The sequence below is a fragment of the Pangasianodon hypophthalmus genome, chromosome 18 (genome assembly GCF_027358585.1).
Source record: "Pangasianodon hypophthalmus isolate fPanHyp1 chromosome 18, fPanHyp1.pri, whole genome shotgun sequence".
NCBI lineage: Eukaryota > Metazoa > Chordata > Actinopteri > Siluriformes > Pangasiidae > Pangasianodon > Pangasianodon hypophthalmus.
Genome location: NC_069727.1, coordinates 13,232,838 through 13,253,107, shown reverse-complemented (window position 1 = coordinate 13,253,107; position 20,270 = coordinate 13,232,838). Strand labels below are relative to the sequence as shown.

The 20,270-nt window shown below is 38.0% G+C and overlaps 1 protein-coding gene across 1 annotated transcript in view; it reads right to left on the bottom strand.

The window, feature by feature from the left end:
• Positions 1 to 55: 55 nt before the first annotated feature.
• The window catches only part of LOC113532249 (proton myo-inositol cotransporter), a 52,383-nt gene continuing 32,168 nt past the window's right edge, over positions 56 to 20,270 (bottom strand). Inside the window, exons 5-10 of the mRNA XM_026923539.3 lie at positions 5,662 to 5,825; positions 5,054 to 5,174; positions 2,634 to 2,759; positions 2,270 to 2,388; positions 1,922 to 2,074; positions 56 to 1,360 (exon numbers count right to left, since the gene is read on the bottom strand). Coding sequence (XP_026779340.1) covers positions 1,134 to 1,360; positions 1,922 to 2,074; positions 2,270 to 2,388; positions 2,634 to 2,759; positions 5,054 to 5,174; positions 5,662 to 5,825 — 910 coding nt within the window. The 3' untranslated portion in view covers positions 56 to 1,133. The remainder of the gene's footprint in view (positions 1,361 to 1,921; positions 2,075 to 2,269; positions 2,389 to 2,633; positions 2,760 to 5,053; positions 5,175 to 5,661; positions 5,826 to 20,270) is intronic.

Sequence of the window (20,270 nt, the reverse complement as noted above, 5' to 3'; positions counted from 1 at the left end):
CACTCTGTAGTGTGCTTATCCCTTTGGGAAACTCCGCAAACTTCAGCGTTAAACATGAAAACACAATTATGTTATCTGTTTGTGCTAACAGTGAACAAACACATATTACACACTCAACAGTAATAGCATTAAAACAAGCTTGTGTTAGTTTGCTTGATATTGTTGCTTTTACAATACCCATCAACTGCTTTGTTACACATACAGCCACAATATGTTTGCTTGGCACTTTTCTATGTGTACCAAACTACCAAGGTGTATACTCAGAGCAGTACAATATAAACATAACATTGGATATTACACTACTCGTCAAAACATATTCCACTCTGTTACATGGACAAGAGCTATGAGATGCAAAGCCATTTGTACACAAGGCTGTGAAGGAAGACTAAATTAAATCCATTCAAATAATCAAGGGAAAAGGTCTGAGTTGAGTACGGATATAATGAAAAACAGATTAAGGAGATAATTAGGAATGTGAAATAGTTTTGGGTCATCCAAAATAGACTAACTCCTGAACAAATCAGTTCCAACACTCTCAGCTCTAAGTACTATTCCGTGATAAAAAGGCTGCTCCAGGAAACAGCATAAGACAGAATCCAGGTTACAACCCATGTGTGGTATGCTACAAAATTTAAACTATTTAACTTTTGCAAGAATCAAACTGAAAATGTTGTTCACAGAAATGAACTGAACATTGTGGTGAGTTGCCAATGCCAAAGCCTAGCATCATCACAAAAATCTAAGACTACCATAGTTGACTGACTATTGTTCTGTATAGCAAACACCTTTTACATTTTACTGCAGTGAGCACAAAAACAGTTGTGTAACATCTGTCAGTATACTGTCAGTATCTGTGAGCACTGCAGTATCAAACTGTAGCATACCACAACTTTTAAATGACGTCTCACAAAAGCAGGCTTAGCACTGTTTTTGTTTGTATGTTTGGATATGTCAGTTCCATTTTCCTTTAACATGGAGTGCAGTATTTGTAAGATGCAGCCCAACTGCTACAGATGGGCCTGGTGTCATGGTGGGGTGAAGCTGAAAAGCGATTCCTTTCCTACTCTCTTCGTAAGCCATGTGCAGAGCTGAGAGAGGATCTACTGGGCATTCTTTGAACTTTCACCTGAGGTTTATTCCACGTCTGAACCATCATTGTCTGACAGGTGGTAATTTGATCCTTTAACCCGGATGTACTCCACCTGCCGGCCCTCGTCTGAGTCTGATGCACCACAGGAGCACAGACGACTTTCAAACAGCGACTCGATCTCCTCTAGCCGACGGCCTTTGGTCTCAGGGAGACATCCGTAAAAGAAGAAGAAGCCCAGCAGAGCAAGACTTGAGTACAGAAAGAATGCACCTGGAAGATAACAGAGAAATCTCACTCCAAGCTGAGAAATAAAACCTATAAGTGTGACAGAACTGCAAGAAATTGACTTCTTTGGGACATTTGTTATATCTTTTAATATCTTATTTTAGGATCAAATAACTATGTCAGTTTTTACTATCTAATATATGACACAAAATGAACCATTTTTAAATCATAATATAATAAAGCTGAAATGCAGTTGGAGAGACAGAATATTTGATAGCTGATGAGAGATCAGAATTGTAGAATGTTAATATTATTTAATATTCCCTAAATGGCTTAACAATAACTATGTCTTCCAGTGAAAATCTAAAAGTTAGCATACAAGAAATTTTATGATCTTTAATTATGCAGGTCTTCATATGCTTTTTTGAAAAAAAAAAAACAAAAAAACTAATACCTCAGATATGTGACAAATCAAACATAACAATATCTCACCAAGATATCTTATTTGTATTCATAAGTGTAGGTCAATTCAAGTTTTAGTGTTGGCAACGAGTGCACAGGCTTGAGCTCTTATGGCCATTTTTTTATTTAGAATTATAATTGTACCATAGTAGGTGAGGTATTGGGCTATGTGTAGAAAGGTCAGGGACACCAGCACGTTGAAGGTCCAATTCACTCCGGCTGAGCAGGCGTTGCCTGTGCTTCTCGCCCACAGTGGGTAAATCTCTGAGTTTACGGTCCATGGCATTGGGCCCAGTCCTGAAAGACATGCTTTTGTTTAGGAATCCATAGAAAAATACGTTTAGCTAAACAACTAAATTGAAACCAAGGACAAATTGTTGGGAGAAAATCAAAAATAAATTATACTAATAAGCATTTAAATATTAGTTTAAATTGATTCAACATGGGACATTAGTTGTTCAAATCAGCTGTTTTTTTCTTCGGAACTCTTACCTGGAGCAAAGAAAGCCAAGTAAAGAATAAGACCCAGGAGAACCAGCCAAGAGTATGAGGTTGGGCAGAAATTATAAGCCCAAAAACTGTGATATGGAGACTGTGTTGAGTTGGAGCACCTGCAGCACAGTTAAAAGAGATATCAACTTGCAAACTTCAAGATAACCATAAGATAAAATGACACTCTAACTGACAGAAAATGAGGAAAAGGGAAAATGAGTCATGTATTGCCTAAAAAGAAAGGGGATATGCAACATCCAGCATCATCTAATGTCACTGTAGTGTGCTGCTGAGCTTTAGTGGAAAAACTCTACATGCAAATGCGAACTCACGCTCACACACTCAGATGCCGATTATGACTCACCTGCCCCATGCGGCTCTCTCTGTGGAGGCCCGATTGACTGGCACGCAGGAGGAAGCGAACACAGCGGTGCTGTTCTGCTGGTAGCAAAAGCCACAGCCTGGATCCAGCATACACAGCTCACATGACCTGGAGCAAAAGTGAGGACAAGCAAGTCTGTGCTTTTAGGGAGTACGGAAACTCTGAAGTGAAAATTATGAAAATAAAAATGCTATGTCTTTATTGTGACATAATAACACATTATTTCAAGGTATTGTATTGTAATTTTGACCTAATATCTTACTTCAACATACAACATCAGGTTCCACTTATGTCAGCCAAGAGCAGGAATCGGAGGCAACAGTGCACACAGACTCACCAATACTAGACAACTGAAAACTGGAAAAAGATCAGGTGATGTTTTTCTAATCTGTCTAGTTTTGGTGAGTGTCACTACAAATTTAAAACCTTTTATTAGGGAATCTTATTTGGCCTATGAAATTCTGATTAAATCATCTGTGGTAAGTATGAAGTTTTGTAAAAATATCTGGGAAAAAAAAATTGCGTCCTGCATCATGCATACTACATACGTAAAGAAGACAGAGCAGAGAGTGGACTGAACATCAACGAGAAAGCATGCTTGCACAGATTGGCTTGTTTTTGTGATGACAGCACAGCCATTCAGCCTCCATTACAGCATAATGAACTAGTGTTGTTTCAGTAGCTGGCTGGTATGAGAGTAAATTGGGCCAGAGAGAGCAGCCACTCTCTCTCTCTCTCTCTCGCTCTCTCTCTCTGAGATGACATGGCTTCAGGTTGCAGGGTCACATGCTGCAGAAGCCCTATTACAACAGCATTAAGAGACCAAAGAAAGCACACTGGCCATGTTTGATCTTTACTACACAGAGGGAAGTCCATTAACACAACACTCCACAGCCATCACAGACTCAGGGGCAAGATCCTGTTATGTTCAGTTTGGAGGCTTAAAGTCAATGGCTGATTTAGCAAAATACAACAAATTTCTAATGTCCCATTTCAGGATTGGAGAGTTGATTAACCTGAACACTTTTTTTTTTTTTTTGAGTCATAAATGAATTCATGATTGGGCACTAGACTAGCCCATTTCAGCCAGCAATCTCTGTACGGCACTAGCACACCTGATGCCACTTGTCAGCTAATCAGCCCTTGATTAGATGATTCAGTTGTGTTGTAAGGAGATTAATAGAAATCCATGCAATAAGAACGTTTGTTTTCAGTGAATGTGAATTTTGAGAGGCAATAAATTATCTCCTTATTGGTAATTTGCATACTATAAGCGACAAGCCTTTATATTTCCAGCGAAAGTAAAATGTGAATGTCATAAGAGGGAGGCAACGGCAGATGCAATTGCAGTTCGAAGTTTTATTAATGAGACTGGGAAACAAATCCAAAACAATTTTCAAAAACCTGGTCCAATAAACAGGCCAACTGGTCAGGCAATCAGCAAACATCAATATCAGGGCAAAATCCAAAATCACAAACTAGGAACAGAGCAAAGTCAAAAACCAGAATACCGATAAACAGAAATCAAGGCTTGATAAGTTCAGGTAAAAGTTTACTGAGCATTACTTTGCAGCATTACATTCTTAAATAATGTGTGGTAGTGAGTTTGTTCAGCTGTGTGTGATTAGAAGTCCAGCGACTGTGAACGTGACAAAGTCTGTGGGTGTTGGGAAGTGAAGTCCATGATGGCCGTGTTTGTATGCCATGGTGTGTTCTGGGAAACGGTAACTAACATGACTGAATGGTCACAAGAGTTAGCCTTGAATGTTTAACCATTGAGGATCAATTTATGGCTATACACAAGTGTATAGATAATTCGAAGTGATTGGTTTGTTTTGTAGTGGTGCTTCACGTTACTACTTTTGACTAGTGCCATGGACTCTGAACAGATGAGACACATCTGTTTTGAACTTGAAGCGGAGCTTCTTTGTCCAGTCATTTTTAAACATCCTGCATTTCTCTTCAACCTTTCTTTTAAACGGAAATGTTTTCAGTTGGCTTTTCAGACCAGAGAAGGTAAATAAAATGAAAAACCTGTGAAAACTCTCCATTTCCTGACCTAATGTTTCTCACTGTGTAGCTAGTCTCTGGACTGATGAGCTGCCTTTAGCTAAATAATTTACATAAAGGCATGTGATTGGATACACAGCAACAGGATCTGCTACATGCAGCTGGTTTATGAGCATGCACTGATTCATGTATAAAAACCAGAATTGGCGAACTATTGGCAGTACTTGGTTTGGTCTGCTGAAATACTTTGCTAGGTCTGCATCTGAACTGTGACCCACCAGTTCACAACCCCTGTCCTAGAGCCTCTATAATCTACATAATATTCAACATAGTCGCCTGAGCACTAAGCTGAGAAAGACTAGAAGGACACACCCAGCATGTACTATACTCACAGATATGTGGAGCAGCTGGTGTTGGCCAGAGCATTGTCAGCATGGTGAAGGGTGACAGGGGGAGAGTGCTGAGCAGAGAGCAGGAACCCAACAGCCAGGAGAAACAGACTCAAACAAGTCCCTGCACAGAGAGAATGAAATATAGAGAGTAATGCATAGTGCAGATGTTCTTGTCATGCCACAATAAGTCAGTGTCAGACATGGGCCAGGTATCATAAATTAAAAAATACTGCTTCCATAAATGACCTTGTTTAACGTTATGTATGTTTATGAAATGACTTTAAAAAAAAAAAATATCACAACACACATGCATCAAAACTATGGTGTCTGGTGGTGTAACAACTGTCTCTTAATCTTAGATCGATCACAACAATCACTCAATGAATTTATTGCAGCTTCAAACACCAGGCATTCGCTTAACATAAACCACTTACAGGATGATGTAGAACATTTTCTTTTCTGCAAAGTCATTCTTTCTCCTAGCTAGTCACCAAGGACTCCTGTTTCCACAGTTGCTTGGCAGTGTTCCACATTTTTAACTACCTATTAGTCTCTAAGCCACCAGTACAGTGAGAAAAAAAGAGGTGAGACATGATGTGTGTACTCACCAACAATGCTGCCAAGAGTTAATTTCCGTCTGCCCACCCTTTCCACCATCCACACACCCAGCAGTGTGAACAGAAAGTTAGTAAAGGTGGTCAGTGAGGACAGCCAGATTGCCAGCTTATCATCCCGCACTCCGGACATCTGCAAAATGGTGGCACTGTAGTACCTGCAGGAAGGGGAACAGTGGAATTCTGAGCAAAATACTAACATACAGTTGTGCATACTGTGAAATGGCTGGTCTCAGTAGAACCTGAGAAGGTCTAAAGAACCAGAGAAGTGTCATATTAGTACTAATTACTAATGACATTGATGGACTATGTGCTGTGTTTTGGCTAAATTTTAACATTATACACTTAAAATCAAATGATAACAGTTTTTAACCATAAAGGACAGTAATTATTGGCATGTATATACATGATATACAAAACAAAACTCTATCAAATTTATATTCAAGAAAACTCTAAATTTGTTTCCTGTGTTCAGTGACCATTTTCAATGTACAGATTGTAAATTTAAAAATGTACAATTTCCAATGTCATGACTATTCATGTATTATCATAATGACATTTTAAGTGATTACATAACTTTATGCACTTTAAGCCTTTGAAGTACTTATGGAATCATGGTCTGATTTAGTCTTTAACTTTTTCTCATATTTAACATCAAATGAATATAAACAAAATCAGATATAAATTGGACAGATTTCTTGACAAGTATATGAAGTTCTATGAACAACAGCCAAAAATTGATTCATCATTAGAAATGTCCATATATTTACTGAGGAACATTTAAATACATTGTTATTGCAATGAATTATGACTATATTAAGTAAACAGTTGTGAATAAATTCCAAAGAATAAACATTAAAATTCTCACTCAGATAGATCTTCCTGTAGTTCTATGAGCTACAACCAAGAAATAATGAATATAAAATCATAAAAATCCTGTCTTTTTATCACCAGCAGTAAATATGATTTTCAAGAGTCAAACCATTTCTGAAACATTCACAAAATGTCTCTGCAGACAGTAATTGCAAACTGTCAATGCAATTACAATACATGATATTTTGTATTCTCTCTTGGTTTGTCAATTATTTCTTTCAAGTTTTTGGCTTGAAATATTCCTTTTGTTACTGATTGTTTATGCAGTTAGGTTGAGATTGTCTTTTTGTAACCACCTAGACCACTCTACCACTTGTACAAACTAGCGTTTGACTCTTGTCTTTGACATTATGAATCCTTGCAGATGTGCTAGATGCTTCATATCACTACACCTTTTTGCACATTCACGTCACTGCACATTTTTTAAGTCGATAAGAGCAGCTGCTAAATTAAGAAATGTAAATTTAAAGCAGAAACAAGCATGTAAAGAATGATTTCAAGCAAAATTGGCTACATTACAAGGAATATCTTTACACCTGCTCATTCATGCAGCCAGCCAATCATGTGGCAGCAGAAACTGGGCAATTAAAGATTGATGTTTTTCCAGTCTTCAACTGTCCAGTTTCAGTGGGTGTGTGCCCACTGAAGCTGCAGATTTCCATTCTTGGCTGACAGGAGTGGACCCTGATGTGGTCATCTGCTGTTGTATCCCACCTGCCTCAAGGTTCAGTGTGTTGAGTTCTGAGATGCTTTTCTACACAACACAGTTGTAAAGAGTTGTTATTTGAGTTAATATAGTCTGCCCACTTACCTAGCCGTTTACTAGATTTCTTTTTCCTTGCTTTTCACACTATTCTGTGTAAAGTGTGGAGACTGTTGTGTGTGAAAATCCCAGGAAAACAGCAGTTTCTGAACCAGCTCAAACCAGCCCATCTAGCACCACCAACCAAGCCATGGTCAAAGTCAGAGAGATCACACTTTTTCACCATTCTGATGTTTGATGTGAACATTAACTGAAGCTCTTGATGTAATTTTGATAATTACATGAAGGAGCAGTTGTATTGGTGTTGAATGGTCAGGTTCCAAAACTATTTATAGATAACTAACACAGTAAGCAAAGTAATATATAGTCTGTCTCCCAAATGAGGAACAAAAGCACTTTCATAATGAGTGTTTGACCTGGATGTTCCCCTATTTTTCTAGCCAATCTGAAACACTCACCCCATCCTCATTAATTAAAGTGCTCACTTCATATTGAGCATGCACACTAAACTGATTGCCCTTCAAAACTAACAGCATATTAACATCCATCAGGGACAGACAGACAGACTATTTGATGCTCCAATAGTATTTACAAGCTGCTATTGCAGGAGGTACAGCACACACACATTCTCACAGTGTACATGCTTCCTTCATCCAAAGCGTTCTTTCAAGTATGAGATAATTATGTCTAGGTTAAGTTAGGATTCATAATAAATACTGAATATACTGAAATTTATGAAGAATATTACTTGTTTTTTGGTCTATTCTGATTTTCAGTGGTGGAGCCAATACTCAATCAGTAATCTTTTCAACCTTTTCAAAAGATTGACCAAGTAAAATTTATATTTCATTCAGTTCATTAAGACTTTCAAAGAAAAATGAAACCCCTGGCTCTCTCCTCAGAACACATCTGTTGCATTTGCAAATAGCATACAGGTTTTGTGGCCAGTTTTTCCACAAAGGGCTGTATTCCATATTGGCATCCAAAAGTCAACATTTACACAGGGAAAGTTCCTTGTATTTAGAGTCGGTTTACACAGGTACTTAAGTTTACTGTCTGGGCGTCTCGTTTCAGATTATTAAAATTACCTGCACAGAGCTTATATCTCCGAGGCTGTCAGATTTTCTTGAGCAGAAATGTCCAAGACATAGTTTTTCAATAGCATCTAGACCACCTCTTTTATACACAAGCACTTGCTTTTAAGCCTGAAAAAAACTGGGATAGAAAATGTGAAGCGATATTTTCTTTGCTGTATCACAACATAACATAAAAGCCAGACACACTTTACAAAAGAAAAGACTAATACAAACATATATTAATGAGAAAATTGTAAGCATTGAAAGAAACATCTAATAGGAATTTGGTATATTTTCAATATACTGCTGCATGAATACCCCTAGCTGTACTTCTCACATTAATCACTGAATATTTGGTTTAATTTAACAGTATGGCCCTCATTCTTTGGCAGATTATGAAATAGCACTTAATTCAGTATTAATTTTTCATGCGCCAGCAGTTAATTGTGCACACAACTTAATGTAGTCACAACATACTTTGAAGTAAATTGAGGTTTGTTTAGGGATGTAGGCTATTTGATCATGCTTTTAATTTGCTATTTTGGGTTATCGGATAAATATTGCAAATTTTTTTTTTTAAATTTGATTCACTCTTCTATAAAGAAAATGTGCTCCATGTGAAAAAAAAACAACTTTTCATGGACTTAAAAAGACAATGTCGTTGTTCTTCTTCTTTCGGCTGTTCCTGTTAGGGGTCGCAATGGCTACAATGGATCATTGGTCCACATATTTGATTTGGCACGGTTTTTACACTGCGTGCCCTTCCTGACTCAATCCTCCCCAATTTTATCTGGGCTTGGGACTGGCACTGGGAGTGCACTGTCGTGTGCAACCCCAGTGGCTACGGTTGGTTCCCTGGCCGGGAATCGAATGCGGGCCACAGCAGTGAGGGCACCGAGGCCTAACCACTAGGGATCCATGACTTCAAAGTGACAATACTATTAATTAATTGTATTACATTTATGTATTTAATATTGGCCTCATATGTCAATATACGTGCTCAAGTCCGTACTTACGTGCGGTCTGAGTACTGATGTGTGAAATTTTGGTGATAATTCTTCTCTAAATGTAGCCCTAAGAGATTTATCCAAGCTATGCAAACCTCTCAAAACAACTACTGTCAAGAAATAATTCACTCAATCACTAGCACTATCTGATAAATTACAGAGTGTGCTTCACAACTACTTTTAGACATTTTTGACATTTTGTGTTGCTCAGCATGTGATATCAAGTGCTATTCATAAATAATTGTACAGCATTGTTTTGTTAATTACATATCTTACAGTGATTGCAACTTAATTTTGTTGGACATGTTTGGCATGTTGGTTTTGGTAAATTGTACAAAGCAATCAGTTTGAGGAATAATAGGGAGGGTAGAGCCTAACTGAAAAAAAGTACTAAAATACTCAGACATTTTCAGACAAGAATATAACATCTAATTATACCTTCATTCTAACTTAGGTTTTAATGATAAATGATAAAGGTTTCAATAATATGTGATGTGTTTGAATTCTCTTTCGTGTTATTAAAATGTCTTAGGAAAGTCAAACTCATATACTCTCCTGCCACATCATTGTTTGTTCCTAGACCTGCATAAAAACATATCAACCCACAATACATTAAAAAGCCAGAGATGCAGCCTGGAAACCAAACTAGAAACCATACAGTTTTGATGAACAGTCATGATCTTAAAAAGCACACAAATGCAATAAATCTGCACTTGCACCATGTGAAATGGGGCCACATGTGGAGATTTATAATGTTACAGGCAATTGGAAACAAAGTTGTCTGATTTAAACCTCCTTCACAGCGAAGCTCTGATTCAGAGAACAGTGGCTTTAAATACATCTCGTTTGTGTTTCCTCTCAAGCATCACGCTGTGTGTTGTAGATGGAGAATGAGCTTGATTATGTGAGAAACCATAGTTTAGACATGCCTGCACTTTGAGTCACTCCTGCTGCTGCTGCTGCTAAATTATCAGGAAACAGCAGCCTCAAGCAGTTGCACCACGTTCTTTCCTCTATGATTAATGAATCAAATGAAGGTGTGAGAAATGCAGTAGTGGCCCTGTGAGTATGCCTTTGAGCTAGTGATGGCAAGATTTTGTGTTCAGTTTCCAATACTGAGAGCCAGTTTGCACCTGAGCAAAGCCCTTAACCCTCAGCTGCTTAACTGTATTTCTGTAACAACTCTAAGTCACAAAATATAGCACTCTGTCTTCCTGAGTGGAAATACATGCAGTTAGCAGGTACAGTGGCACCAGACTGGACCCTGAACTGCAAGTTGTTTTTTTGACTTCTTTCAACCACTTTATTAACTTACGAGTAATTAACACGTTGTTTAAAGATCTTATGGCATTATTTCCATTTAACATCTGTTTTTGACTATTTTTGTCTTAATGTCTTAAAATCATAAAAACAGATTTTTAATGACTAAATTTAAGTAGTTCAGCAGTTGTGAACAGAAGCAGTTGTGCCACCTACTGTCCTTTAAACTAATAAATTATACCTATTAGCATTAGTATTACCATTCGTTAAAACTAAAGTGTTTCTTACACTGAAACTGGCAAATACAGGACATTAGATTAAATTAGTCATAAATGTTCATAAAAATAAATAATATGCAAAATGCTAGTTAGTACGGCTATAATCAATATAAAAGCTCATTTTTGGGCCAAGTTGTGCATCATGTAAGCTGGTGCGTGGCTAAGGCAGGCAGTGTGCAGGACTTAAACAGCACAAACTTGTATGAACTCCAGCAGAACTTTATGAATAGCCTTCAGGTTTGAGTAGAGCTTTCCATCAATAACCTTGTCATTATTTGCCATTTAGCATTTTCTGTTGCCATTGCTTTCTGGATCGTAATTCATAACAAATATATCCATTTTTCTGGCCAAAATAGTGCCAGACTCGCAGGAATTGCAGGGTAAAAACCTTACACAATGTGCATTTCAGCCCAAAACAATCTGTTGCATTGTAAGGAATTTGTTTAAGCATATGTCAGGGATATCAATGCATACATAAGCTTTTTAATATATTTTGTGTTATTGTTTAATTAAATATGTCAAATTCAAATGGTCAAAATGATCACTACTAACATTATGGAATTCTGTCACTTGTTAGGAGACACCTTGTTGACTTTACCTGAACATGTTTAAGTGAATTATTAATCATTAGTCAAATATGTGTCTATATAAATTGTGAAATATGTGAATTCCACTAAATCAACATCACAGTACTTACCATTTGGAGAAAGGCATATGCAATAAAAATTATTATTACTATAATATTGATAATATTCAATATATGTGTCTTACTGATGGATTGTGTAGTGTTAAATATTAAGCCAGATAATGAGATAATATGTCAAATTAACTAGGTTAAAAACTTATCTTGAAATAATCATGTCTAAATCATGAAAGCATAACTTGAAATCTTGACATATCTTGAAAGATATTAAGTCAAACTAACCAGACATAATATGTTGAAATAAGAATATATTAAGTTAAAATATTGATTACATTAAGTGGGAACAGAACTTCAACAGTATTTTTTCACAACTTGCAGTCCAGGACTTCCACAGACTGCCACAAACCAGGGAGAAATAAACAACATGAATAAATGAAAACCGTTGGTAAAGATATCCTGCTGTGAGGATTGTTTTGTACTGAACAATAAGCATCTAAAAATCACTAGCCAGAATGAGATCGTCGTCCCAGTTGCTTCAATTACTGCAGCTGTTTATACTGCCTGTGGGAGCAAAGGGCTCAGCTGTGTGTCTGAAAAGACCACTCACTGCTGCATGATGTGGAACAATATTGAAATTTGAAATCTTATTTCTTTTCCTTTTGGACATAATTACAAAATCATTTCAAACATTTAATGGGGATTTCAGGTCATAAAAAAGGGAAATGTTATTTCTTTGATATTAAACTGGTGCTGTTAAGGAAAGCAAAATAATTTCACACGTGTCAGAGTGTAAATTAAATCCTGATTATACCACAGCACTGCTGAATTCTTGATTTTGATTGGTCAGGTACGGATTAATTTTCTATAATATCAGCTCATACAGTAGTCCAGCTGCAGGCAAATCAGAGGCTTAGCTCCTTCTAATATGTTATTGTTTCTATGGCAACAAGGTACTGAGGAACCAGTATGGTGGCCACGTCACGAATGACTGTCTAAGACTGTTACAATGTAATTGAATACAAGGACTTGATCCACTGATGTACTTTAACATTAAATTAACTGTAAACAGAAATAAAGTATGACATTAAGTTCTTTAATTAAAAAAAGTATTAGTGCTGGCAGTTGTCAGTGGAATAAGAGGAAAAGAAACACTTTGTGCTGTGCTGTTATAACAGCCTGAAGCGGTATCATGCCACCCCATCGTATTTAATTATTTTTCAAATAAATCATGTCACAAAGTGTTTTATTCTTTACATAACACACTAATGTTTGGTACTTCTTTTTGTCTCCAAGTGTCTCTAATAAACTGTACAAGTAACTGTAATGTAACTGCAAGGATTTGTACAGTTGAAGATGGATTACAAACATGCAACAAAATCAGATGTATTAACACCAATCTGTCCACCTATTTGAAAGTACACCTTCTATATAAAATTATACTCTACAGTAAGTGGAATAAGTTTCTTCTGTGAAGTTAGGATGTACATATAGTGACAGTCAGAAAGAAAGTCGTATTGGAAAACCAGCAGCTCACGCAAAAGGAATTATCCTCACCCTGTTGCACCTGAATTACCTGTTACATTATAGTTGTCTATAAAGTTTTTTATAACTGCAGAATTATTAGACGCTTACTATAAACTGGGACACATTTTTGTGTTTGAGTACTAATTTACAAAATTACTCAAAATGCCCATCAATACGAAACCCTCCATTTTGCCAGTAGGGTTACACATGACTCAAAAAAGTGCTCCAAACACAGATATGCATGTGAAGCTCTCCTGTGGGATATTGACAGTTCTGCTGAAGGTGTAATTCAAATTAATTATAAAAGGAAACTAAAAGAAAAATTATCTCTGCCAAACATGCATTAGTTGTTATACTCAGAAAGTGTTTGGTGTATGTCTTTCTAGGACATTCTGTGCTGTTAGGGGATGCAGAATGGTTCTGAGAGGGCTGTGAGTAGAGCAGACTTCATAACTAATATTGTTTTCAATTATTTAAATGTTACAATGCAGTTGTAGTCATGCTCTTCAAATATGGGCTACAGTATAGACTATAGTATAGGGTTTGGCAGGAACATATTTTGAGTATTGGGCTCTTTGGGCTGCTTTTTAAACAGGCATGCCAACTTTGTCAAACTGAAAAAATGAAAGTACTGAAAGAGGCACAAATGAGGCAGAGAGTGATTCTTTTCATGATTGAGACTGTTATAGTGTTGCTATATTTTCGCAAAGCTGATACCAGAAAGAGAAGGAGGTGGCATATTTGAGTCTGAGTTATGATTTTGCTGGAGCTTCCAGACCTATTAAAAATCATTGGTACTCCAACTCTAGAGAGTCTGAAGTAAAAGAGAAAGAAAATTGCACTGCAGGCTTAAAAGCCTTGGACTGGTTTCTGAGTTTCAGACTGCAGTGAGTACCAAGAACCAGTGGGGCCCTTGTCAAATATCTTTGGGGGAAAAAAAAGGCTCTCACTCTCTAATTGGCTCTGTCTCTGTCAGAGGCCCAGAGGAACATGATTAAAAGCTACTGGTTAAGGAAGAAGTGTGCAGAGTAATAGAGGAATACATTAGGACAGAGCCTTCAGCTTGACAGTGGGTGAAGGGAGCTATCTCCATTCAGGACAGTGGGTGAAGGGAGCTATCTCCATTCAGGACAGTGGGTGAAGGGAGCTATCTCCATTCAGGACAGTGGGTGGAGGGAGATATTTCCATTCAGGACAGTGGGATGAGGGAGCTATCTCCATTCAGGATAGTGAGTGAAGGGAGCCACCTCCCTTCAGGACAATGGGCGTAGGGAGCCATCTCCCTTCAGGACAGTGGGCGTAGGGAGCCATCTCCCTTCAGGACAGTGGGCGTAGGGAGCCATCTCCCTTCAGGACAGTGGGCGTAGGGAGCCATCTCCCTTCAGGACAGTGGGCGTAGGGAGCTATCTCCCTTCAGGACAGTGGGATGAGGGAGCTATCTCCCTTCAGGACAATGGGTGGAGGGAGCTATCTCCCTTCAGGACAGTGGGTGGAGGGAGCTATCTCCCTTCAGGACAGTGGGATGAGGGAGCTAAGCTGAAACAAGCTGACAGATCTCCCTCACTGGTCTTTTGCTTTATGTTCAAAAATCTTTGGAGGATGGACACCCACAGATGAGCTCTGTATTTGTGCCACTTCCTAAACTGGAAATAAACTACTGACTGAGCACAATTCCCAGTTGCTATGCGGATACAAATTCACAGTTACTGTTCACATACTATAGCTACTGGCTAGCCTGTAGGTAACTTGGGAATTCAGGCTGAATTAAAAATAAAAAAAAAAAAAGCAGAAGTAACTTTTTTTACAGCAGCAAATTTTTAAAACCAATTAAGCTATATACTGTATTCTGCATAAAGCTGCACTGATGGCTAAAATATCCTATAACAAATAAGGATAGAGTTCATAACTGAACATATTTTGAAGGACATTAAAACTTGAGTTGTGAGTTAAAAATGTAAAATCCCATTGACTAAGGAGAAAAGGGTTATTTCAGCTTGAAAAACACATCCCTACTAACCCATTCCTGTCTAAAAGTGTAAATACTGTATGATAGACTGGGCACTTGTTCTTGCCTAGCTATAAATTTGACACAATTTTCAGAAAAATCAGTTGGTGCAACAGCCTTAAATTTACTCTATGGTAATTATGGCCAACATATTCCATAGCACGGCTGAATTCTCAAATCTAATTGTTAAAAGGTGTTGATTAATTTTTATATAACAGCACAGCTCTGGCAATAACGAGACAAGTGAAATCAAAGGTTTATATTAATGCACTTATTCTAATACTATTTTTGTTCCTGTAGTAACAACTCATTAACAAGGATGGACTTATATGGCAGATGCTCCACATACTGTAATCTAAACCTAAAACACAGGTTTTAAAAAAGGGTTTTCTATTTTACAAAATAACCCTTATTTTTGATATGATGTTTTCTGTAATGAGAAGATTATATAACATTTTTGGAGCGGTCTCTAGTGTCAGTGCTTTGTAACAGTCAGAGGTAAAGCTGTTCCTTTTCCACCAAGGGAAAGTCTACAGACACAGTTCTAAGCAGCATCCCTCAGGAAGACAGAATTCTTGAGGAACCTTTTATAAGACTGTACCTATTTTTCTTGGGTTGTGTGCACAATAAAGAAATGAGATGAGGTGTTCTAGTAGGACTTTGCAGAGAGTACACACAGTGCATCTTGGTTCAAGTGTCATGAGCTGGACATTGTCCAGGACAAAATGTTCAGTGACTGAACACTCCCCTAGCAGGCAGAAGGAAAGGCCACAGATCCTCGTTAACGCCTACTAATGCTTTTCTGCGAGGATCACTGGAGATGAGCAGGCTGAGCATGGAGGGAGAGAGGGACAAGATTTCTCTCACACACTTGGAGACTGGGAGAGCTCGGGCTTAGCATAACAATGACTGAAATTCCAGTGAATCACTATGGCTGAGGAGGAGGTGATCTGTTGGCATAAAATGTCATGATGATGGTGTGTGTGAGCCTATATGTATGATTAATATCACGCCTGTAGGTGACATTCTAGGTCTGAGAACAATAAATTTCTCCTGAATACGCCTGTACAATATTGCACTGATTTACAAGCACAACATAAAATAGGAGTGATAAGGACCAGCCTTGAAAAGAATGATGTATTTTATTCATTTCTTTGTCTCTCATTGTGAGAAAGAACAGAGGTGACACAGCAAAAGATGGTGCAAAATGGAAAGAGAAAGATAAAGAGGGATAAAGAGAGAATACATGAGAGAAGCTATGAAAGAAAAACATATATTCAGGCATGGCTGCTTTATTTCCTTTATTCCTTCCTGGATTCCTTAAGATTCCTTAGAGTCATTCATTCTTTCTTTCTTTCTTTCTTTCTTTCTCTCTTTCTTTCTTTCTTTCTTTCTTTCAGCCAAATGATACGGAATAGCAATTAATTGATTAAATAACATAACATTAAATATTATATAACATATGAAATATAAACTTAATTAGATCTGCAAGCAGCATTTTCGGGGGCCAAGCACCCAGACTCAGTGAGCCGCACATTCACAGACGTGCTACAATTGTTGCCTAAGCAATCACAGGAGAGCAGAGCCATAACTTTAGGCAAAGGGATTCAAGAGTGATTTGTAGTTTCACTCATGATGTGTATGTTTTGACCAAGGACACTGGTGGAATTCTCTGACTGTAGGAAGAAAGGTGTAGATGAACAAATGGGCAGCAGCGTGGCATTTCTCACAGTGGTCTCAAGATGAGCCAAATTTGGTGAAGAGTGTGAGCCAAATTTGGTGAAGACTGGAAAAAATTTTGAGAAGTAGCAAAAATGGCAGTTAGATGTAAGCATTTTTTTTTAGCATGTTATTGTTATTTTTGACCAGTAGGTGATGCTGGCAGGAAACTTGTTGCATAGCCTCGGGTTATGGTCCTGAAGATACCTAGGAAGTTTTGTGTCAATGAGCAAAGTCGCTGCTGAGATACAGCCTCATTTCCTGTTTGGCAGCTTTGCTGTCAGATTCATTGGGCCATCACGGACAAACTGTTTTGATTTTTCAAAATTCTTTTGAGAACTTTTGTGTGGCTTACTCTGAAGGTGATGTGTGCCAAATTTGGTGATGATTAGACAGAATTTGTAGAAGGAGTAGCGAAAAAACAGTTTTCAACAAAATCCAAGATGGCGGAAAATCTAATTAGGTGGAAATTGACGTCATTGGATGTGTTGAACTCGTCTCAACCCAGGGAATCCAGGGGTGGCTTTTAAATTTTGGACAATCAGTTCAAAAGTTATGACCATAAACATACTTTCAAATTAGGCCAAAATTTGACCCCAATGGTGGTGTTAGAGAGTTGGCAGCACTTGGCCCAAATTTGGTCAGAATGTTCCTTAGACTCTCCCCAATCAATTTAACAACTTCTTATCAGATGGTTCTATGGGCTGCCATAGATACCCTAGCCAGAAGAAGAAAAAGAAGAAGAAGCGGAAGAAGAAGAAGAATAAGAAATGGTAGAATAACAATACGGTGCCTATGCACCTTTGGTGCTTGGCCCCCGAAATATTTGTGGACTTTATTAATTGGTCACTCTTATATCCTTCTATCGGAATGCCATGGTGTCGCTGTCCCCATCCACAAGGCACAAGGGTTCACTGAATAGTTTGATGAGTATGAAAATTATGTACATCATATACTATGGCCTCAACTGAGAAAATAGCTTTTGTAAGAATGGTGTCCCTCCAGTACAGTTCCAGAGACCTGAAGAATCAATGACAAGGTGGACTGAAGCTGTTCTGGTGGCTCAACTCCTTACTAAGACACATACGACGATTTTCCTTTAATTTGTCAACAATCTGTTTACACTCATCGTCCAATTTAATAGGAACACCTGTACATTTATGCAGTCGTCCAATATGCCAATCATGTGGCAGGAGCACAATGCATAAAATCATGCAGATAAAAGCTTCAGTTAATGTTCACATCAAACACAGAATGGGGAAAATGTGATCTCTGTGGCATGACTGTTGGTGCCAGATAGGCTGGTTTGAGTATTTCAGAAACTGCTGATCTCCTGGGATTTTCACATAAAAAAAAAACAAAACAAAAAACAGTGGTGCAAAAAAACCAAAAAACAGTGAGTGAGCGACAGTTCTGTGGGTGGAAATGCCTTGTTGATGAGAGAGATCAGAGGAGAATGATCAGACTGGTTTGAGCTGACGGGAAGTCTATAAAAACTCAAATAATCTCTCTTCATAACCGTGGTGAGCAGAAAGGCATACATGCACAAACCATCAAACCTTGAGGTGGATGGGCTACAACAGCAGAAGACCACATTGGATTCCACTCCTGTCTGCCAAGAACAGGTATGTTAGGCTATCATGGGAACAGGCTCACCCAAACTGGACATTATTCCAACTGAAAAGGCATCACCAAGCACTCTAAGATTGAGGCAAAGGGTTTGAGAGAAAGAGAGAGAGAGACAGACAGACAGACAGGGAGAGAGAGAAGCTTTACCCCCCCTTGGGATCTGACCCATTTCTCTAATGAAAGGGAATGCACAGCACCACACACAGATGCTACACAGCACCACAGAGACCCACAGTAATCTGCACCTAATTTGCTGTGTCCACAGACAAGTACACATGCACACACCAACCAAAGTCACAGCAAAGTCAATATAAAATCATGGATTTTAAGTGCACTAGAGTAAATGCAACCCATTATAGTCTTTTATGTGTACATTAATGGTTAACATGGCTACCCACATGGCTATTGATAATAATGCAGAAGCAACAATTGGCCAGAATAACCTTCAGAAAGCACAGAGTCAAAACAGGACTCAATTTGGGGCCAGGACATGAGCTGAACCAAGAGGGTGTAAGGCACATATCACTTTCAATCAGTCTCACTGATGTCCAAGAGCCAATCTGTCACTTCTGAGCATCTGCACACAGACAAACCAACTCTTTTTTTTGTCTGGTTCTTCAATTAAAACAAAAGCAACTCTTTTATGCAAGCTTATGTTGTAAAACACATAAAGACATATAGCAAAGTTTTGAGGAATGGAAGAGACAAACAGTTGTTAATGAACATTTATTCTATTCCAGAATATAAGCTGAGAAGAGATACAAATCTGAGCGTGTTTGCACACAGACTAATAAATCAATCATTATCTGACTTAAGTAGATAATGCAAACAGCACATTACACTATATCATGGTGACCTCTTAAAGTCACAGCTTTTTATTTAGTTATTTATATTAAAGCATAGTATTCACTATAACTATGAATTCTTCAGTAAGTTACAAAAGTAAGGAAAGCAAGTCTAGACGGCTTGTTGGACTTCAAGGGGCTAATGAATAAAGCTGTTAAAGACACCCAGATTTTATATTAATATTAAAGCTTACTCAGTGGATGTATATCATTAATCTGATATCTTGTTTTTCTGCATTTGTACTGACTGACTCATATACACCTGGAATTTTCCAATTATAAAATTAATTATGTGCAATTGTCTACATGTACAGTGTATTCAGAAAGAATTGAAAACACTACCCAGGTGTGCCAAGATTGCAGCAACATAACTAAGACTTAAGGCTTTAATTGCTGTTATGTATACAGTATGTGTGTGAGAGTTTGACATGTTACATCATTTAGAGAGCAAGACAAGGCAAAGACCACTGGATAAAAACTTTAAATCCACTGACGCTGCTGTTGTCAGTGATATTATGATGTACTGCTTGATGTATAATCAGTTGGCCTGAAATCCATTTCGAAGGGTTCTGAATACTTTTTCATGCACAGTAAATATTCCCATACAATTTGTACAATATGGACGTAGAAACTTACGGTGCTTTAAAATACTCTATATGACCAAAGGTTTGTGGACACCTGGCCATTGCACCCATATGAGGACCTTCCCTAAACTGCTGCCATAAAGTTGGAAGCACACAGTTGTTTAAAATGTCTTTGTATGATGTAGCATTACATTTTCCTTTCACTGGAACTAAGGGGCCCAGACATGTTCCAGCATGACAATGCCCCTGTGTACAAAGCAAATTCCATAAAGACATGGTTTGCTAAGGCTGGAGTGGAACCTGAGTGGCCTGCACAGACCGCTGACTTCAACCCCACTGAACACCTTTGGAATGAACTGGAAAGCTGACTGTGCACGAGGCCTTGCCCAACATCAGT